The sequence below is a fragment of the Podarcis melisellensis genome (genome assembly GCF_964234715.1).
Source record: "Podarcis melisellensis genome assembly, chromosome: 12".
Lineage (NCBI taxonomy): Eukaryota > Metazoa > Chordata > Lepidosauria > Squamata > Lacertidae > Podarcis > Podarcis melisellensis.
The window spans coordinates 58,589,558-58,607,182 of NC_138544.1; the positions used below are offsets into that span (position 1 = coordinate 58,589,558).

Below are 17,625 nucleotides of genomic sequence, written 5' to 3' on the forward strand. Positions count from 1 at the left end.
CCCCTTCATTCCTCTTTCCACCAGGCCGTGGCTGGTTAGCATTTGTTTTATTTCTTAAATTTATATACCGCCCTATATATACCTGGGGTTCACAGAATAAAATCAAGATATAAAACCACAAAATACATAATAAAAACAACCACCCAATAGACGTCCCCCCCCCCGCCCGTGCTGGACCTCAGGGTCCAGGTAGAAAGCCAGGGCGCACCCCTCCCGAGCATGTGCAGAGTGCTTCCCCGTCCCGGGGCCACTGGGGCTGGCTGATCCCCTCCCCGACCCAGGTGGGGACTGCGTCTGCGCTGCCTCCCGCAGAAGGATGGATGGAGGCGACCGGGCGCCGCCTGGCTCCGTCGCTCCTGCCTCTGCTGCGGGTGCGCGGCTCCTCCTCTTCCCTTCTGCCCCCGGCGGACGGCGGACCCCTCTCCGCCTTCTGATTCCGGGGCTTCCCTCCTCCCTTCCCTCCTTCCTTCTTTCCGGCAGCTTCTCCGGACGGATCCAGCCCACCTGCCCGCTTGCGATGGCCGCTGAATGGGATCCTCCTGCGCAGGTAGGGCGGGGAGGAAGGGGTTAATTTTCCTTGCAAATAAGCGGATTGCGGGATTTTTTTTTGGGGGGGGGAGAGAGAAAAATAAAAGGCTCCGGGGCGCTCAAGGTTTGCGGGGAAATCCCGCGCCCCGCCCTCCATGCCTGGATTGCATGGGGCAGGGGCGCGCGCGCGCTCTGCACGACCCCAGAGGCACACGCGTTTTGGGGGGACGATCCGGGAGGGGAGGTCTTCCCTGCGTTGCCACCACCCCTCTCTCCGTTTCCTTGGTGTAGGGCAGGCACCCCCAAACTCTGCCCTCCAGCACAGCTGTCAACGTTTCCCTTTTTTCAAGGGTAATAATAATAATAATAATTAATAATAATAATAATAATAATAATAATAATAATAATAATAATAATAATTTATTGATACCTCGCCCATCTGGCTGAGTTTCCCCAGCCACTCTGGGCGGCTCCCAATCCAGTGTTAAGAACAGTACAGCGTTAAATATTAAAAACTTCCCTAAACAAATTACCTTATTCCGAATAGGATTCCCTGCAAGAAAAGGGAAAAGTTGACAGGTGTGGCCTCCAGCTGTTTTGGGACTACAGTTCCAATCATCCCTGACAGCTGGTCCTGTTAGCTAGGGATGATGGGAGTTGTAGTCCCCAAACAGCTGGAGGGCTGAGTTTGGGGGTGCCTGGTGTAGCGGCTCCCAGAAGCTGGGGGTGGTTTTTGCACTTTCTGCGGTGCATGCACAAAGCGCCGGGTGGTTGGTGACTTGGGTGGCTGCTGGCGGCTCCTGGGCAGGGGCTGCGAGTGGGGGCTCCTTTTGGGGGGGGCACTCGTTTCTCCCCATCCTTCTCCTTGGCACAGAAAAAGCAGACACTCAAGCGCTGCAAATTGTGCAAATTCTACGTTTACGTCTGCCAAGGCAATTCTTCCATGGTGGCATGCATAATTCTCCTTCTCTCCAGTTTGGAAGCTGCCCAGAGTGGCTCGGGAAATAATAATAATAATAATAATAATAATAATAATAATAATAATAATATAGTTTATCCTCACAACAATCCTGGGGGGTAGGCATGGCCAAGAGGCAGTCTGTCCAAGCGTCATAGCTGAGGGGAGATTTGAACCCTGGTCTCGCAGGTCATAGCGCAGTATTGCAACCACCGAACCACGCTGGCTTTTGCACACACAGAGAACGCTTTATTCCAGTCCATGGACCCCAAATACACAGTACAAACACTGGGTTTTGCTATATACACAACCAACAGTATAATTTAAGGTAAAGGGACCCCTGACCGTTAGGTCCAGTTGTGACCGACTCTGGGGTTGCAGCGCTCATCTCGCTTTACTGGCCGAGGGAGCCAGCGTACAGCTTCCGGGTCATGTGGCCAGCATGACTAAGCCGCTTCTGGCGAACCAGAGCAGCGCACGGAAACGCCGTTCACCTTCCTGCTGGAGTGGTACCTATTTCTCTACTTGCACTGGCGTGCTTTCGAACTGCTAGGTTGGCAGGAGCAGGGACCGAGCAACAGGAACTCACCCCATCATGGGGATTCGAACCGCTGACCTTCTGATCGGCAAGTCCTAGGCTCTGTGGTTTAACCCACAGCGCCACCCGTGTCCCTCAGACAGTATAATTTAGAGGTCACTTAATCTGCTAGCCTATAGACACACTTACCTGGGAGTAAGCCCCACTGAACTCTTTGGATGTGGCTCCTGAGTAGCCGTGACCGTAGAGTTATTTGCCAGAGAAAATGCACTTTTCAAAAGGGAAGCACCAGAACAAATTTTGCCTCCTCTCCTGCAATTAGAAGTGGGCTCTCGTTCATAAGTGTAGCAACAAAAACTAACAGCTGTTTTTTATTTACAGTATTTATTTCTCAAGGTTTATATACCACTTGATTGGAATTGAAACCTCAAAAATGCTCATAGAAACAATAAAACATTGACATTTCAGTGAATAACAGTTTTAAAAAAACAGCTATTCAAAACATTCAAACGAATGATATTGAAAATCAGCAAGAAGCTAAAAAGTAGATTATAGGCACTGTCAACATTGCACTTGTCTGGATAGGCTAGCCTAGACCAAACAGCTGCTGAAAAGGCACCTGCCTGATTTCAATGGGCAGGGAGTTCCACAGTTCCTTGTGGGACCTTAAAGATTTTGAATTGGCTCCACTGCTCTAGGTCCCCTGCACAAAGCAGAAGAAAACCAGCTTGCTCCTTCTTCCACGTGACAGCCCTTTAAATATTCGAATTCTTAAAAGCCTGAACTCTTCTTTTTTTAAAATAATTTATTTTATTAGGGTTTGTAAAGAAAAATACTAAGATTATTATCAAACATCTTTTCTTTTGTCCAAAATAAAGCATTAATTTAAAGGCAAAAGAGAGAGAGGAAAAAGGGAAGGAAGAGATAGAGAAAAGGGAATAGAAAAAGATTTAAAAGAGAGGGGAAAGTTAAGAAGATAAAGAACACTTCTGACACCCTTGGTGCCCTTTTCGTAACTGTCTTTTTTAAAATATATAATACACACACACACACACACACACACATATATATATATATAATTTTTTACTAACCACCAAAACACAAACAGTGAAACCCCCCAGGCTGGTGATAGATTGGGTATACAATATTCAATAATATACAGAATACATACTCAATAATATTCAATAATAACTTATTCAAATCAACCATATGTACACTTCTATATACCTTAACACTCTTCCTTCCGCAAGGTTTATTTAACATTTCACATTTTTTCCATTTTTTAAATTAATTTTCCAAATTTATGACAAACACACAAAAAATAAAAAGCATATTAAAAAAGAATAACAAACAAACATATAAAACATCTTACTATTAAAAATCCAATTTGATTTCCATTGCTAAGCAACTTCCTCGAATCCTCCCTGAGTTTCATTCAGTCTCATTGTAGCAATTTTCCAATATCCACTTTATTCAAATTACTATCTTCCTTCCTTTTCATAGTTTCTCAATCCATACCATTATACGATTCAACATATTTTAATCCTAGGCCAGTTTGGTACTTGCAAGCATTTCAGCTTAGGTTGTATTATAATATTTGCCTTAATATTCCTTAAATTTCTTCCAATCTTCATAACTTTTAACATTTTAATTGCCCCAAATTGTTCAAACCTACTCAAATCATTCAATATCTTCTCAAACCAATCCTCCCCTTTCTCACTGACCTTTCATTCTATGTATCTTCACAGTTAGGTATTCTAAAATTATAATATTATTCAGTTTTTTCAGTCCATTACGTAACTGTCGTTTGATTCTGCCCATAGTTGTCAACTTACAGATTTGAAAATAAGGGGCCAGCAGCCTTGAAAATAAGGGATCAGCAGCTAAAATAAGGGATTTTGGCTTAGCTTATACAGAAATCCGGCACTGATGGAGCCATGCTGCTTTGGCTGCCACTGACTGTGTTTTGCAGGGAGTTGGACTAGATGATCCTAAGGGTCTACAACTCCCACCAAAGAAGAGGGGCAGACAAAACGGATGAACGACGTCGAGATGGCAAAGCTCACAGGCAGAATTAGAAACCAGGAAGAGGACCTCTTTAATAAAGAATGGGGAAAGTTTATAATTTAGTTGAAAAGCTATTGTAAAGAGTTACATACACTGGTAGGATTGACAGAAAACTTGTAAAAATTTGAACTGTGGATGGACAAAGGATTTATAAAAACAGAGTTATGGAAGGGATGGAGAGGGGGGAATCACTACATTAAGATGCCGCACTGGTCAGAGGGGATGCTAAGCAGCATGTCGGGGCTGCCATCGTCCTGGTGCGAGGAGTTCCATCGGCCCTTCCCCGCCCCAGAGAGAGGGAGGGAGACTCTCGCCCGCGAGCCCGGCATGAGGCAGTTGCGGTCCCATGGCGGCCGCTGAAGCGCCGCCCTTCTGCGTCTCTCCCCATCCCCTCCTCTGCCTCCTCCCTCACACCGCCGCCTCTGCTGCCTCCGGCTTCCCCTGGCAGCGCGGCGGAAGTCTCGCAAGAGAGGGGCTGCCTGCCCGCCGCCACCTGTCTCCTCACGACGCGCCCATGAGGGGGAAAAGGGAGAGATGGAGACGCGGCAGCTCGTGTGTGTGCTCTCTCTCGCGGCAGAGGACCCCGAGCCGCTGCTTCCCTCCCGAGCCGGACGAGCATGAAACCCGGGAAATTTAAGGGACATCATCAATCCGGGACAGCAGCGGGACACGGCGCTGGTATAAGGGAGTTTCCCGCCAAATAAGGGACGGTTGACAGCTATGATTCTGCCGCTGCCTCTGAGTATCTTCCCTTCCTGTCTTTGCCAGCAGGACTTGGAATGGGGCAGGGGACCCCGGCAGCCCACCCCGGTGCACCCTTGCTTCCTCCCCAAGCGGAGCTGCGGCGATGCTGCCGGCCGGCCAGCCGCTGAGATCTCCCTCTGGACGATGGTGGCCGCAATGCAAGCGGTGGAGAGGAAGGTGGACGTCCACGCTGGGCGGCTGCTGGCACTGGAGCGGAGGGCGGGTCTGGCTGAGAAGAAGCTGTCCGGGACGGAGAAAGCCATGGCGGAGTTCAGCCACCACCTGGACGCGCTGGGGACCCTCATCCAGGAATACGGGCAGCTCCAGAGGAGGCTGGAGAACATGGAGAACCTGCTCAAGAACCGAAACTTCTGGATCCTCCGCCTGCCCCCAGGATCCAGGGGGGAAACCCCCAAGGTAAGCAGCGGAGATTCACACAGAGGTAGAGCTTCATCCAGGGGAAGAGCTATATATAGCCAGAGGCTTTGCTGATATAATAATAATTTATTATTTGTAGCCCACCCATCTGGCCGGGTTACGGACGCTCCGAAACCTGGAAGTACCGGAACGGGTTACTTCCGGGTTCCGGCAGTCGCGCATGCACAGAAGCGCTAAATCACGTTTTGCGCATGCGCGGAAGTGCCGAATTGCAACAGAATTGCGCAGACACGCAGCTGCGGGTTGCGAACGCTGCAGGTTGCGAACGTGCATCCCACATGGATCATGTTCGCAACCCAAGCATCTACTGGCGGAATAAAATTGCCAGTGGTTATTGCCAAGTTATTACAGGGATAATAATAATAATAATTAATAGTAATTAATATTTATACCCCACCCATTCTGCTGGGTTTACCCAGCCACTCTGGGCAGCTCCCAACAGATTAAAAACACAATAAAACATCAAATATTAAAAACTTCCCTAAACACGTCTGTCTTGAGATGTAAAAGTCAGGTAGTTGTTTATTCCCTTGACATCTGCTGGGAGGGTGTTCCACAGGGCAGGTGTCACCACCGAAAAGGCCCTCTGCCTGGTTCCCTGTAACCTCACTTCTCGCAGCGAGGGAACTGCCAGAAGGCCCTCGGAGATGGACCTCAGTGTTTTCTGCTGCGGGGAGTTCCCCAAGTAAGCAGCCCTTTGCCTTATTGGGTTAGCACGAGAGAGGCAGTGTGGTTCGAGTGAACCTGCTCCATTTGAACCGACCTGGACCCTGCGATTGTCATCTGAGGCCCCTCTCCCTGAGAGGTCCGGAGGGTGTCAACACAAAAACAGGGCCTTTTCTGCAGTGGCTGCCTGTTTGGAGAATGCTCTCTTTAGGGAGGCATACCTGGCCCCTTCATTCCTCTTTCATGGCTGGTTAGCATTTGTTTTATTTATTAAATTTATATACTGCCCTCTACCTGGGGGTTCACAGAATAAAATCAATATATAAAACCACAAAATACATAATAAAAATAAAAACAACAACCCAATAGTCCCCCAACAAAAAAACAACACATTTTAAAAGGGCATAGGATGTCCATCAGATCAACCAAAGGCCTGGTTAAAAAGGAACGTATTTGCCTAGCGCCTAAAGGTGAAGACGCCCCCATTTATTTATTTATTCATTCATTTGTTTTACATGCCCTCACAGGTGCCGGTAACCTTCGACGAGGTCTCTGTTTGCTTCTCAGAGGAAGAGTGGGGGAACCTGGACGAAGACCAGAGGGAGCTCTACAAGAACGTCATGAAGGGGAACTACGAATCTCTGGTCTCACTGGGTAAAGAGAACCCTAAAGCAGCAAGGCCGGTTATCGTAAGATTCAGGGCAGGGGGAAAAAAAGAAATCCTTATTCACGCAGCACCTAGTTAAACTGTGGAACTCCCTGTCACAGGAGTCAGAGATGGTCACCAACTTGGGAGGGCTGTACAAGAGGATTTGATAAATTCTCTTTTTTTAAAATCATTTTTATTTTCTAATAAAAAAACACCCAATGAATATATCCAATCATAATACTTCAATTAAAATAAAAAAGCTAAAATAAAAAAGACCAAATTATAGTCCAAATTATATTTATTAATTTTTCGGAGCTCCCCACGGTCTGGATCTCTGAAGCAAATCTCCACATCTTAGTCCTGCTTCTCCATGTTGTTTCCATATTTTCCACATCTCGTTTTAAACGCCTCATAATTCTTTGTCCCTGGGTCCACTATTCTCAGCCATGTCGAACATCATGTACTTTCATCCATCAAATACAGCTTTGTTAATATATATTTTTCCAAAGCTGGGATTTAAAAAAAAAATAAATTTTATTAGTTTTCATCCAGTTATACATATTATCCCGAATACAACAAATTATGACTGTTTTGGACTTCCTTCAGCGTCTCTGACAATCATCCATGTTTATACCTTTAATACACATTCCCTTCTTTCGTATTGCCATTGTTCCTCCTTACTCCCATTATTTCTAGTAAACAATACTTATTTATTTTTTACAGTGCCTCTTGAAATCCCACTAGCGTTGTATTTACACCACATATGTTTTTCAGATAATCCACAAATTTTCCCCAGTCCTCGATGAACTTTTGGTCTTTAGTATATCTAATTTTCCCAGTTAATTTGTCCAATTCCGCATAGTCTATCAATTTTGATCTCCATTCTTCTATCGTCGGTATCTCCTCTTGTTTCCACTTCTGGGCCAACAGGATTCTGGCTGCCGTTACAGCATATTGGAAAAGCTTACAGTCCTTTCTTCTTATGTCCTTTCCTACAATACCTAAAAGAAAAGCTTCGGGTTTTTTCACAAAAGTATATCTTAACATTTTTTTCATCTCATTATATATCATTTCCCAAAAGCTTTTCACTTTCTTACATTCCCACCACTGATGAAAGAACGTCCCTTCTTTATCTTTATCCAAAGCTGGGATTTGACAAATTCGCGGAGGAGGTGCAGGCTGTCGATGGATCCTATCCAGGATGGCTACGCTCTCCCTGCACGGCCGTAGGCAGACATGCTTCTGAATATCAGTTGCTGGGAACCGCAGGAGGCGAGAGGGCTCTTGTGTTCGAATCCTGATTGCGGGTTTCCCACAGGCTGTGGCAGCAGAGCGGAGCCATTGTGGCTAGTAGCCAACACTAGCCCTTGCTTGGGTCACTGCAAATCCTCCGGACCCTGCCAGGTTTTTGTCGGCAAACATGAGGGCTAGAAACTTGATTTGAGAAGGAATCCATAACCCTTAGAAACCTTAGGGTGCCCCGTTCTCTCTGAGGACCGTCATGGGATAAGTACCGTATTTTTCGCTCCCTAAGACTCACTTTTTTCCTCCTAAAAAGTAAGGGGAAATGTTTGTGCGTCTTATGGAGCGAAAATGTGGTCGGTCGCTGGCTCCCTTGCCCAGGCCTCCATTGTAGAAGGTTCTGCAGACGGAGGCCGTTTGTCTCCCCAGCGACATGGGACTGGCTTATTAGATTATCTGTCTGGCAACGGTAGAAACGGCTCCCTTTCCTTTCCTAAAGAAGCTGCAGAACTGTGAGTTGAACCAAATAAAAACAGGATTTTTTCCCCCTTTGCAAAGTAAGCTCAACAACTTTGAGCTGATCCTCAAAAAACGGGCCTTTTCCCCTTTGCAAAAGAAGCTGCACAAATTTGAGCTGATAGCCCAAAAAATAGGGCTTTCCTCCTCTAAAAACTAGGTGCGTCTTATGGTCAGGTGCATCTTATGGAGCGAAAAATACAGTAATTCTTTGGTCTTGCCTTTCTTCCCTTCCTCCTCAGATTACGCCATTGCCAAGCCCGACCTGCTGACCCGGATCGAAGGTGGGCAGGAGCAGACAGCTGAGGACGAAGAGGCTCCTAGGAGCATTGGCCCAGGTGGGTTAAGAGAGTTGGGATTTCTTCCCTCCGTGAGCTGGGAAGGGGGAGAAATCATGGAACCAATTGATTAAACCCTTAATGGTCAATTTACCTGGAGGTTCTGAAGCTTCCTATCTCGACTTCCAGAACGGATTCCATTCGACTTCCAAGGCACAACTGTAACAGTAATGAAAAGAATTGTGGAATGGATAGAAGTGGAATGCAGCTTAGAATGGTGGGAAGTTGACTTTTGAATTATGTATTAAATCTGATGTTCATTTGTTAAAACAAATTTTAAAACTCAATGAAGATTCGTTGGCATAGTTCAGGCATAGGCAAACTCGGCCCTCCAGGTGTTTGGGACTACATTTCCCATCATCCCTGGCTAACAGGACCGGTGGTCAGGGATGATGGGAATTGTAGTCCCAAACATCTGGAGGGCCGGAGTTGGCCTCTGCCTGGCATAGTTGTCCAGAAGGAAATGCAGCCAATGAACTGGCAAAGGTTCCCAACTCCTGCTGCAACTTCTTAGCGTGAGGCTTAGCAGAGCATTTTGGTTTCCCTTGCTTGGAACTGGAGATTTTGATATAAAACCATCTGTTGCCTTACTAGTGTGGTCTACCATTGACATAGCCACAAGGAAGATTTATCCCGGGATAAAGTTTATTGTCATCTGAGGTCCTCCTTCGTGTGATCGCTCAACGAGAGGTCCGGAGGGTGGCAAGACGAGAACGGGGCCTTTTGACTGGTAGCTGGTAGCTCCCCATGTGTGAAATGCTCTCTCAGGGAGTGTTGCCTGTTGCCACCATTACATATCTTTCAGCTCCGGGCAAAAACATTCCTTTTTCATCAGGTCATTGGCTTCTCTATTGTCTTTTTTGTGTGGGGGATGTTTAATCTGCTTTTAAGCAGAATTGTAGTTTATATTCTTTTTTTAAAAAAAATGGCCTACAACTCCCATGATCCCTAGCCAGCAGGACCAGTGGTCAGGGAATGATGGGAATTGTAGTCTCAAAACATCTGGAGGGCCGAGGAAGGCTGGTTTGAAATATTGTAAGTTGCTTTGAGTAAAACAAAACGCGATGTATGGGCATGGGGATATCAATTAATGTCCTTTTCCCCTCTTTGCATGCAGAATTCCCCGCACCCAGAAATGACACTGTCTCTCTCGTCCAGCGGGAAATTGTTCCTTCGGTAGTGGGCGAGTGGGATTCGGGAGAAAGCGGGGCGCCCCCGGACGAAAACCCAGGTGAGTTCGAAATGGGGGCCAGTGTGCCTCTGAAGAGAGGACTCCAGACCCACCTTGCCCCCTCTTGGCAAAATGTCCCTGTGGCTGATCAGCGTCCTGTGCAGGCTCAGTCCATCAGCTGGCTAGAGGCCGCAGGAGCACATAGATGCTAATTAAAAATATGAACCACAGCAATGTAAGATCTGGACAAAAAACATGGACCAAGGAGGGCGGAAATCCACTTCGATTAAATTGTATAAATTTGGGATTAATTGGAATTATTTTGATAAGAATTGGAATCTGTACAGTTGGCAAAACTGTGATAATATAGAGTAAATATTGGAAATTAATTTAATTTTTTTAAAAAGAGACAGCAGCAGCACTGGTGCAGCTGCAAAGTGCATCCAGCTGTTGAAGCCTGCTAGTGGGGCAGAATTGGACTGGGGCGGCTCTGGCCAGGAAGTACATATACATATATATATATATATATATATATGCTTTCGTAGATTTTCACGGGTACAGGAATGCAGGTTTTGGTGTCCTCGGGTGTCTTCCCGTGTAAAAGTTGGGGTGTCTAGGCGATGTTTCGACGAGGTCTCACTCGTCATCTTCAGGCTGGTGCTTTCGGCTTCTTGTTACTGGAACAGAGCAGGATCTCAGTGTTTGAGTTCCTATAAATACTGTTGAGGGGGTGTGGTGTATAGCCTCCAATGTTCTGGGCAGAGAGGAAGTTCCCAGGCTAGTGTGCCTTTTCTTCTTTTGTTCCTTAATTACTTGAGGGATATCTTGAGTGATTTCTTGAGTGATATCCTGAGTACCACTTAGGTGGGTCATTAGGTGTGGATTAGTTGCTAAAGTCTTTGTGTCTTGACCTCTTGAACTTTGTGAAGAGTTTTTCTGAGAAGATGGCTGTACTGCACTTAGTTGTGCTCTGGCTTGGCTTCGTGTATAGGGGCGAGCTGTGGTTTTGTGGCCTGTGTCAGCCAGATCTGTGTAGGGATTGCAGGGGGGTGCAGCATCCGGAGGTGCCACCATGGTTTGGCTACTGGATGGTGTCTGTAATTTATCTGTGGAGAGGGTCTGGGTTTGGGTCTGGTGTGGTTGATTGGTGATGGCGTTCTGTGTGCCTCTGGATCTGGTGTCAGTTTTTGTGGGGAGGGCTAATTTCCAGATGTCTGGCAAGCGGGATGTGTCGTCACGCTTGTTCATGTTGTGAGGGTGTTTCTCTATCTCGATGGCTTCCATGATTATTCTCTTGTGGTGATGTTCCATGTTAAAGAGCAATTTGGAATCTGCAAAATTAATTTCGTGTCCTGTTTCTTTCTCTTTTCCAACACATGAAAGAAACAGGACACGAAATTAATTTTGCAGATTCCAAATTGCTCTTTAACATGGAACATCACCACAAGAGAATAATCATGGAAGCCATCGAGATAGAGAAACACCCTCACAACATGAACAAGCGTGACGACACATCCCGCTTGCCAGACATCTGGAAATTAGCCCTCCCCACAAAAACTGACACCAGATCCAGAGGCACACAGAACGCTATCACCAATCAACCACACCAGACCCAAACCCAGACCCTCTCCACAGATAAATTACAGACACCATCCAGTAGCCAAACCATGGTGGCACCTCCGGATGCTGCACCCCCCTGCAATCCCTACACAGATCTGGCTGACACAGGCCACAAAACCACAGCTCGCCCCTATACACGAAGCCAAGCCAGAGCACAACTAAGTGCAGTACAGCCATCTTCTCAGAAAAACTCTTCACAAAGTTCAAGAGGTCAAGACACAAAGACTTTAGCAACTAATCCACACCTAATGACCCACCTAAGTGGTACTCAGGATATCACTCAAGAAATCACTCAAGATATCCCTCAAGCAATTAAGGAACAAAAGAAGAAAAGGCACACTAGCCTGGGAACTTCCTCTCTGCCCAGAACATTGGAGGCTATACACCACACCCCCTCAACAGTATTTATAGGAACTCAAACACTGAGATCTTGCTCTGTTCCAGTAACAAGAAGCCGAAAGCACCAGCCTGAAGATGACGAGTGAGACCTCGTCGAAACGTCGCCTAGACACCCCAACTTTTACACGGGAAGACACCCGAGGACACCAAAACCTGCATATATATATATATATATACACAGTGGTACCTCGGGTTAAGTACTTAATTCGTTCCGGAGGTCCGTTCTTAACCTGAAACTGTTCTTAACCTGAAGCACCACTTTAGCTAATGGGGCTCCCTGCTGCCACTGCGCTGCCAGAGCACGATTTCTGTTCTCATCCTGAAGCAAAGTTCTTAACCTGAAGCACTATTTCTGGGTTAGCCGAGTATGTAACCTGAAGCATATATATATATATATGTGTGTGTGTGTGTGTGTGTGTGTGTGTGTGTGTATTATTTCAATTTAACAACATTTGCACCAATTATGAATTCATATAACAACTTCCCTCCCCCCACAATCTGTGGTTAATTCCATTTTCCCTTTTTTTCTGCTGCGTATTCTGATTCCTCCTTATTCTTTTCATGCCATTTTCTATTCCACTTTTTCAGTTTCTGCTTCGATTATTCCAACCCTGCTAACGTTTTAAGCTGTTTACAATAGTTTTTTATATATTCCACCCATTTCCCCTATTCCTTCTTAAAGGTTTTTTTCTTCCTGGTCTCTGGGGCATAAATCATTTATCTTGTCTTTTGGTACTTATACTGATTATTCCTAGTGAAAAGGCGTCTGGGGTTTTTTAATGATTTTTTTTTCAACATTTCCCCCCCATTTCATTATAAATCACCTCCCAGTAGTCTTTCGCTAATTTACACGTCCACCACATAAGGTACCCTCATTTTCCTTCCATTTCCAGCAGGTTATATGTCTCCGATATATACAATTTTGCTAGTTTACTATACCGCCCCCTGTATCGTTTTCATGCAATTCTCTTTCGGCGTATAACATGATGTAAATTTTAAATCTTTTTTTCCACAATCTCTCCCATGCACACATTTCAATATTAAGTCCAGCGTATCATTGCTGATTTTACCACCTCATCTTTAGTCGCAGCATCCTGTTCTCACTGTGGTCCACCAGATCCCTCTACCGGGAAACTTTGCAAGCAGGATTCGAACACAAGAGCCCTCTCCAGTAAGAGGCGACAGGGTGGATCCTTATGAAATTATACGTGGCATGGAGAAAATGGATAGAGCATAGCACCATAAAATTGTAGAATTGGAAGGGACCCCAGGGTCATCGAGTCCACCCCCTGAAATGCAGGTGTAATGGTTATAGGGGTTGCTCGTGCGTAAGTTGTCGCCACACCTGGCTGGGTTACCTGGGTGAACCCTTTCTGTCCGGACAGCCACCCATCAGTGGCTGTCTCAGTCGCTGGCAGAATCCGTCAGTGGGCGTTTCTTGAACTTCTTCCAGCAAAGAAGTTCTTTGACGCCAAGTCTCCTCCTACTCTCCCTGCGCGGAAGTCTTCTGCGCAGGGAGGGTGTGGGCAGCGGAGGACCCGTGCTCTCCCCGCTGGTCTCCGGCGAGGAGTCCTGGAGGCCCCTCGCCGATTCCCCTTTCTTTCCCCCTTCTCCACTGGTGCTACGCTGATTACCTTCCCCAGCAGATGGGCTGCCTCTCTCCCTGCTGGGACCCTCTCCGGCATCCCTCTGGAGCCTTCCCTCCGCCTCTGGCTCCGATGGCAGTTCCCTGACAGCAGGAATCTCATCTAAAGCATCCATGACAGATGGCCACCCAACCTCTGCTCAAAAACGTCCAAGGAAGGAAGGTCCATAACCTCCTGAGGGAGTCCGTTCCACTGTCAAACAGCTCTTACTGCCAGAAAGTTTTTTCTGATGTTTAGTCGGAATCTCCTTTCTTGTAACTTGAAGCCATGGGTTCGAGTCCTACCCTCCAGAGAAGGAGAAAACAAGCTTCCTACCTCTTCTGTTCAACAGCCCTTGAGATAGGTTTGTTTCCCTCTCTTGTAAGACATAATAATCATAATCATAATAGATTTTATTTATACCCCGCCCTCCCCAGCCAGAGCCGGGCTCAGGGCGGCCAGCACCAGTAAAATTACAGGAAAAACATAATAGGGGAAAAAACAAACCCAATTTAAAATACAGGTTAAAATGCAACTTAAAATGTAGCCCCATTTTAAAAGTAGCTGATAAATCAAGACCATAAGGGGAGGGAAACATAAGAGTCAGACTGAGTCCAAACCAAAGGCCAGGCGGAACAGCTCTGTCTTGCAGGCCCTGCAGAAGGATGTCAAGTCCCGCAGGGCCCTGGTCTCTTGGGACAGAGCGTTCCACCAAGTCGGGGCCAGTGCTGAAAAGGCCCTGGCCCTAGTTGAGACCAATCTAACCACCTTGCGACTTGGGACCTCCAAAGTGTTGTTATCTGTGGACGTTAAGGTCCTCCATGGGGCATACCAGGAGAGGCAGTCCTGTAGGTACGAGGGACATTCAATGAAGCTGGCTGTTGGAAGAATCATGACAGATAAAGGAAAGTCCTCCTTTGTGCAGCATTGTTAAACTGTGGAACTCCCTGCCACAGGAGGCAGCAATGACCACCAACTTGGATGGCTTTAAGAGAGGGCTGGACAGATTCACGGAGGAGGAGAATGCTATCGATGGCTACTAGCCAGGATCGGTTTGCTCTGTCTCCACAGTCAGAGGTGACATTGCGTCTGAATCCAAGTTGCTGGAAACCGCAGGACAAGACAGGGCTCTTGGGTTCGAATCCTGCTTGCATCTGGTTGGCCAATGCGAGAACAGAATGCTGGACTAGGAGGGCCATTCTTTTGTTGCTGCAAAGTTGGGGGAAATGAATTCACCCCACACCCCATCATCTCCACCAAAATTTATTTTCCCAAACTCGTTTTGCCTCTGACCTGGTTTCCCTCTCCCTACAGATGCCACCCTCTTTGCCCAGGTGCCCGCCAGGCCAGAGGTGAGGCCTGGGGACCTGGCGCAGTACAGTGCATTGCCAGAGGCCTTGGACCAGGCTGTCTTCCACTTCCCCGAGGAGGGCCTGGCGTGCGTGGACGGGCAGACTTCCGGTGGCAGCCTGGAGGAGCCGGCCGCGTGCGGGAGTGACTTTGCAGACTTCACCACCATCATCGTGCCCGAGGGGGCCCTCCCTGGCGAGGCCCCGTACGTCTGCGCCGACTGCGGGAAGAGCTTCCTGTATGAGGAGCAGCGCGCCCTGCACCAGCGGACGCACCCCCGAGCCTCCCCCGAAGGGAGCCCCGCCTCGAGCCTGCAGCCGGGGGGCGAGGCGTACCCCTGCCCCGAGTGCGGGCGCTGCTTCCCCCACCCGGCGAGCCTCAGCAAGCACCGGCTGTGGCACTCGGGCGAGCGGCCCCACACGTGCTCCGAGTGCAACAAAAGCTTCCGCCTGAAGATCAATCTCCGTCTGCACCAGCGGAGTCACGCGGCGGCCGCGACGGGCCTGGCGGCGAAGGCGGGCTCCTATATCTGCGGCGAGTGCGGGCGTAGCTTCAACCACCACTCCAACTTCCTGCGCCACCAGATGATCCACACGGGCGAGCGGCCGTACGCCTGCGGCGAGTGCGGCAAGACCTTCATCCGCAAGGAGCACCTCGCCACCCACGGGCGGCTGCACACCGGCGAGCGGCCGTACCAGTGCCCGCTCTGCCAGAAGAGCTTCACCCGCAAGCAACATCTCGTCGGGCACCAGCGGCTCCACGAAGGCGGAGATGCCTGGCTGGACGGCCATTCGGGACAGAGGTCTTTCCGGAGCCAGTGGGGCAGGGCAAAGACACGGGCGGAGGCCAGCGGTGCGCCTCGCGTCAGGCAGGAGCGGTTCCCCCCTTAAACGCTCACTTTGGGCACTGCCAGGGCGCCCGGTGCTGGAACTTAGTGGAATGCAGGCTGGGGAAGCAGTTGTGGACTGAACCGTTGCGGTCGCCAGAGCTGGAGATGGAGAACGAAGCCTGCGGCTCGGAAAGGTTTCTGTTACCAATTTTGTTACTTCGAAAGGCGGGGAAATTAAGATTTCTGCCGACTTTCTCGACGTTGGCCAAGGCCGAGAAAACGAAACTGGCCCTCCTTGTTTCATTTGCTAAGTCTTGGTGGTAAAGTGTCTTTCCTCAACCCGCTTGATGGCCGTCTCGGTGTCTTGCTTCAAACAAATTCCTTTTCTAAAAAGGTTTTGTGGGCCTCGGTTCGGAACCCTCGATCTTTCTCCCAACTCTGCAGCTGCAAAGGGAGCTGGGGAGAGCTTCGTTAACAACGAACCCCAAAATCTGGGATCCCCTCAAAACTGGCGCCAAAGTTTTGCGGTCGTTCCGCAGCAGAAACGTGAAGCCATGAGTTCGAGTCCTACCCTCCAGAGCAGGAGAAGACAAGCTTGCTCCCTCTTCCGTAGCAGTTTGTAGTTAACGAAGCTGCCGGGGAGGTTTGTTTCATTGTGGTGGGTGGAGGTAATGCCCCACTTTTAATTTAATTTTTAAATTCATAATGGCTAGCAACTTGAGACAATAAAACATAACACAGGTTGTTGCTCAGCGGTAGAGCTTCTGCTTTCATTGCGGAAGGTCCCTGGTTGAGTCTGCGGTGGATTCGCCAGGTTTATTTACAAAGGACCCCATCTGAATCCTTGGATTGCTGCTGTTGGTCAGTGTGGGCCAATAGTCTGACCCTGTACAGTGGTACCTCTGGATGCGAACGGGATCCGTTCCGGAGCCCCGTTCGCATCCAGAAGCAAATGCAACCCGCGTCCGCGCGTCTGTGTGTTCGTGGGTTGCGATTTGCGCTTCTGCGCATGCGCGTGACGTCATTTTGACTGTCTGCGTAAGCGCGAGTGGTGAAACCCGGAAGTAAACGTGCTCTGTTACTTCCAGATCGCTGCAGCGCGCAACCCAAAAATACTTATCCTGAAGCTACTTGGGTTGAAGTAGCTGGGAGGGGATGGGTGAGGGGGTGGATAAAGTGTTGGGGAACGGGCGTTGGCAAAGGGATTGGGGGGGTTGGCGGGCAGGGGGCAGAAGCCCCCAAAAGGTAAAGATACCCCTGACCATTAGGTCCAGTTGCGGACGACTCTGGGGTTGCGGCACTCATCTTGCTCTATAGGCCGAGGGAGCCGGCGTTTGTCCACAGACAGCTTCCGGGTCATGTGGCCAGCAGGACTAAGCTGCTTCTGGCGAAATCAGAGCAGCAAACGGAAACGCCGTTGACCTACCTATTTATCTACTTGCACTGGCGTGCTTTTGAACTGCTAGGTTGGCAGGAGCAGGGACCGATCAACGGGAAGTCACCCCGTCACGGGGATTTGAACCGCCGACCTTGGCAAGCCATAGGTTCAGTGTTTAGACCACAGCGCCACCTGCATCCCTAGCACATGACTGTTTGACTGACTTAATACATGTGCATTTGTCTGCATAATTTAGCTGCCTTGCAGCGGGTTGGACTAGATGAACTTGGGGGGGTCCCTTCCAAGTCTGCAATGGTGAACTCTGCTCTTTTTGATGCAGAATCCGGCTTGCTTCGCCCCAGTTAGACCTTGGGCTCTCTCCTTAACGCCCTGCAGAATCCGAGACGCTTGTCACCCCGTTTGTTGTGGGCGGCTGAGCTCATCTCAGAATAAACAGCTCTTTTGTGAGAAAGGCCTTCCTCCCAGGGACTTTCCAGCTGACTCAATGGCATCCTTGTTCAATAAGAGGAGGAGACTCAGTTGGGGGACGACGCCAACGCCTCAAGCGC

At 48.5% G+C, this 17,625-nt stretch overlaps 1 protein-coding gene across 3 annotated transcripts; it reads left to right on the forward strand.

Annotated features, from left to right (window-relative positions):
• Positions 1–427: 427 nt before the first annotated feature.
• On the forward strand, positions 428–16,020 carry LOC309353189 (zinc finger protein 783-like). Of its 3 annotated transcripts, none has more exons than XM_081882450.1 (6): positions 428–547; positions 4,860–5,252; positions 6,467–6,593; positions 8,589–8,684; positions 9,802–9,915; positions 14,814–16,020. In XM_081882450.1, the coding sequence occupies exons 1-6, from the start codon at positions 518–520 to the stop codon at positions 15,737–15,739; spliced, it is 1,686 nt and encodes a 561-aa protein (XP_081738576.1). In that variant the 5' UTR covers positions 428–517; the 3' UTR covers positions 15,740–16,020. The 3 variants fall into 3 exon arrangements, with proteins under 3 accessions (XP_081738576.1, XP_081738577.1, XP_081738575.1); XM_081882451.1 differs by having other exon boundaries at positions 4,863–5,252; XM_081882449.1 differs by lacking the exon at positions 428–547 and having other exon boundaries at positions 4,589–5,252.
• The last annotated feature ends 1,605 nt before the right edge of the window (positions 16,021–17,625 follow it).

What these genes read in the sequence shown, in the direction of transcription:
- LOC309353189 (XM_081882449.1), top strand. Translation starts at nt 4,812, where the DNA reads ATGATTCTGCCGCTGCCTCTGAGTATCTTCCCTTCCTGTCTTTGCCAG. An exon ending in CCAGGGGGGAAACCCCCAAG is followed by an intron (nt 5,253 to 6,466) that starts GTAAGCAGCGGA and finishes ATGCCCTCACAG; the next exon opens with GTGCCGGTAACCTTCGACGA. An exon ending in CGAATCTCTGGTCTCACTGG is followed by an intron (nt 6,594 to 8,588) that starts GTAAAGAGAACC and finishes CTTCCTCCTCAG; the next exon opens with ATTACGCCATTGCCAAGCCC.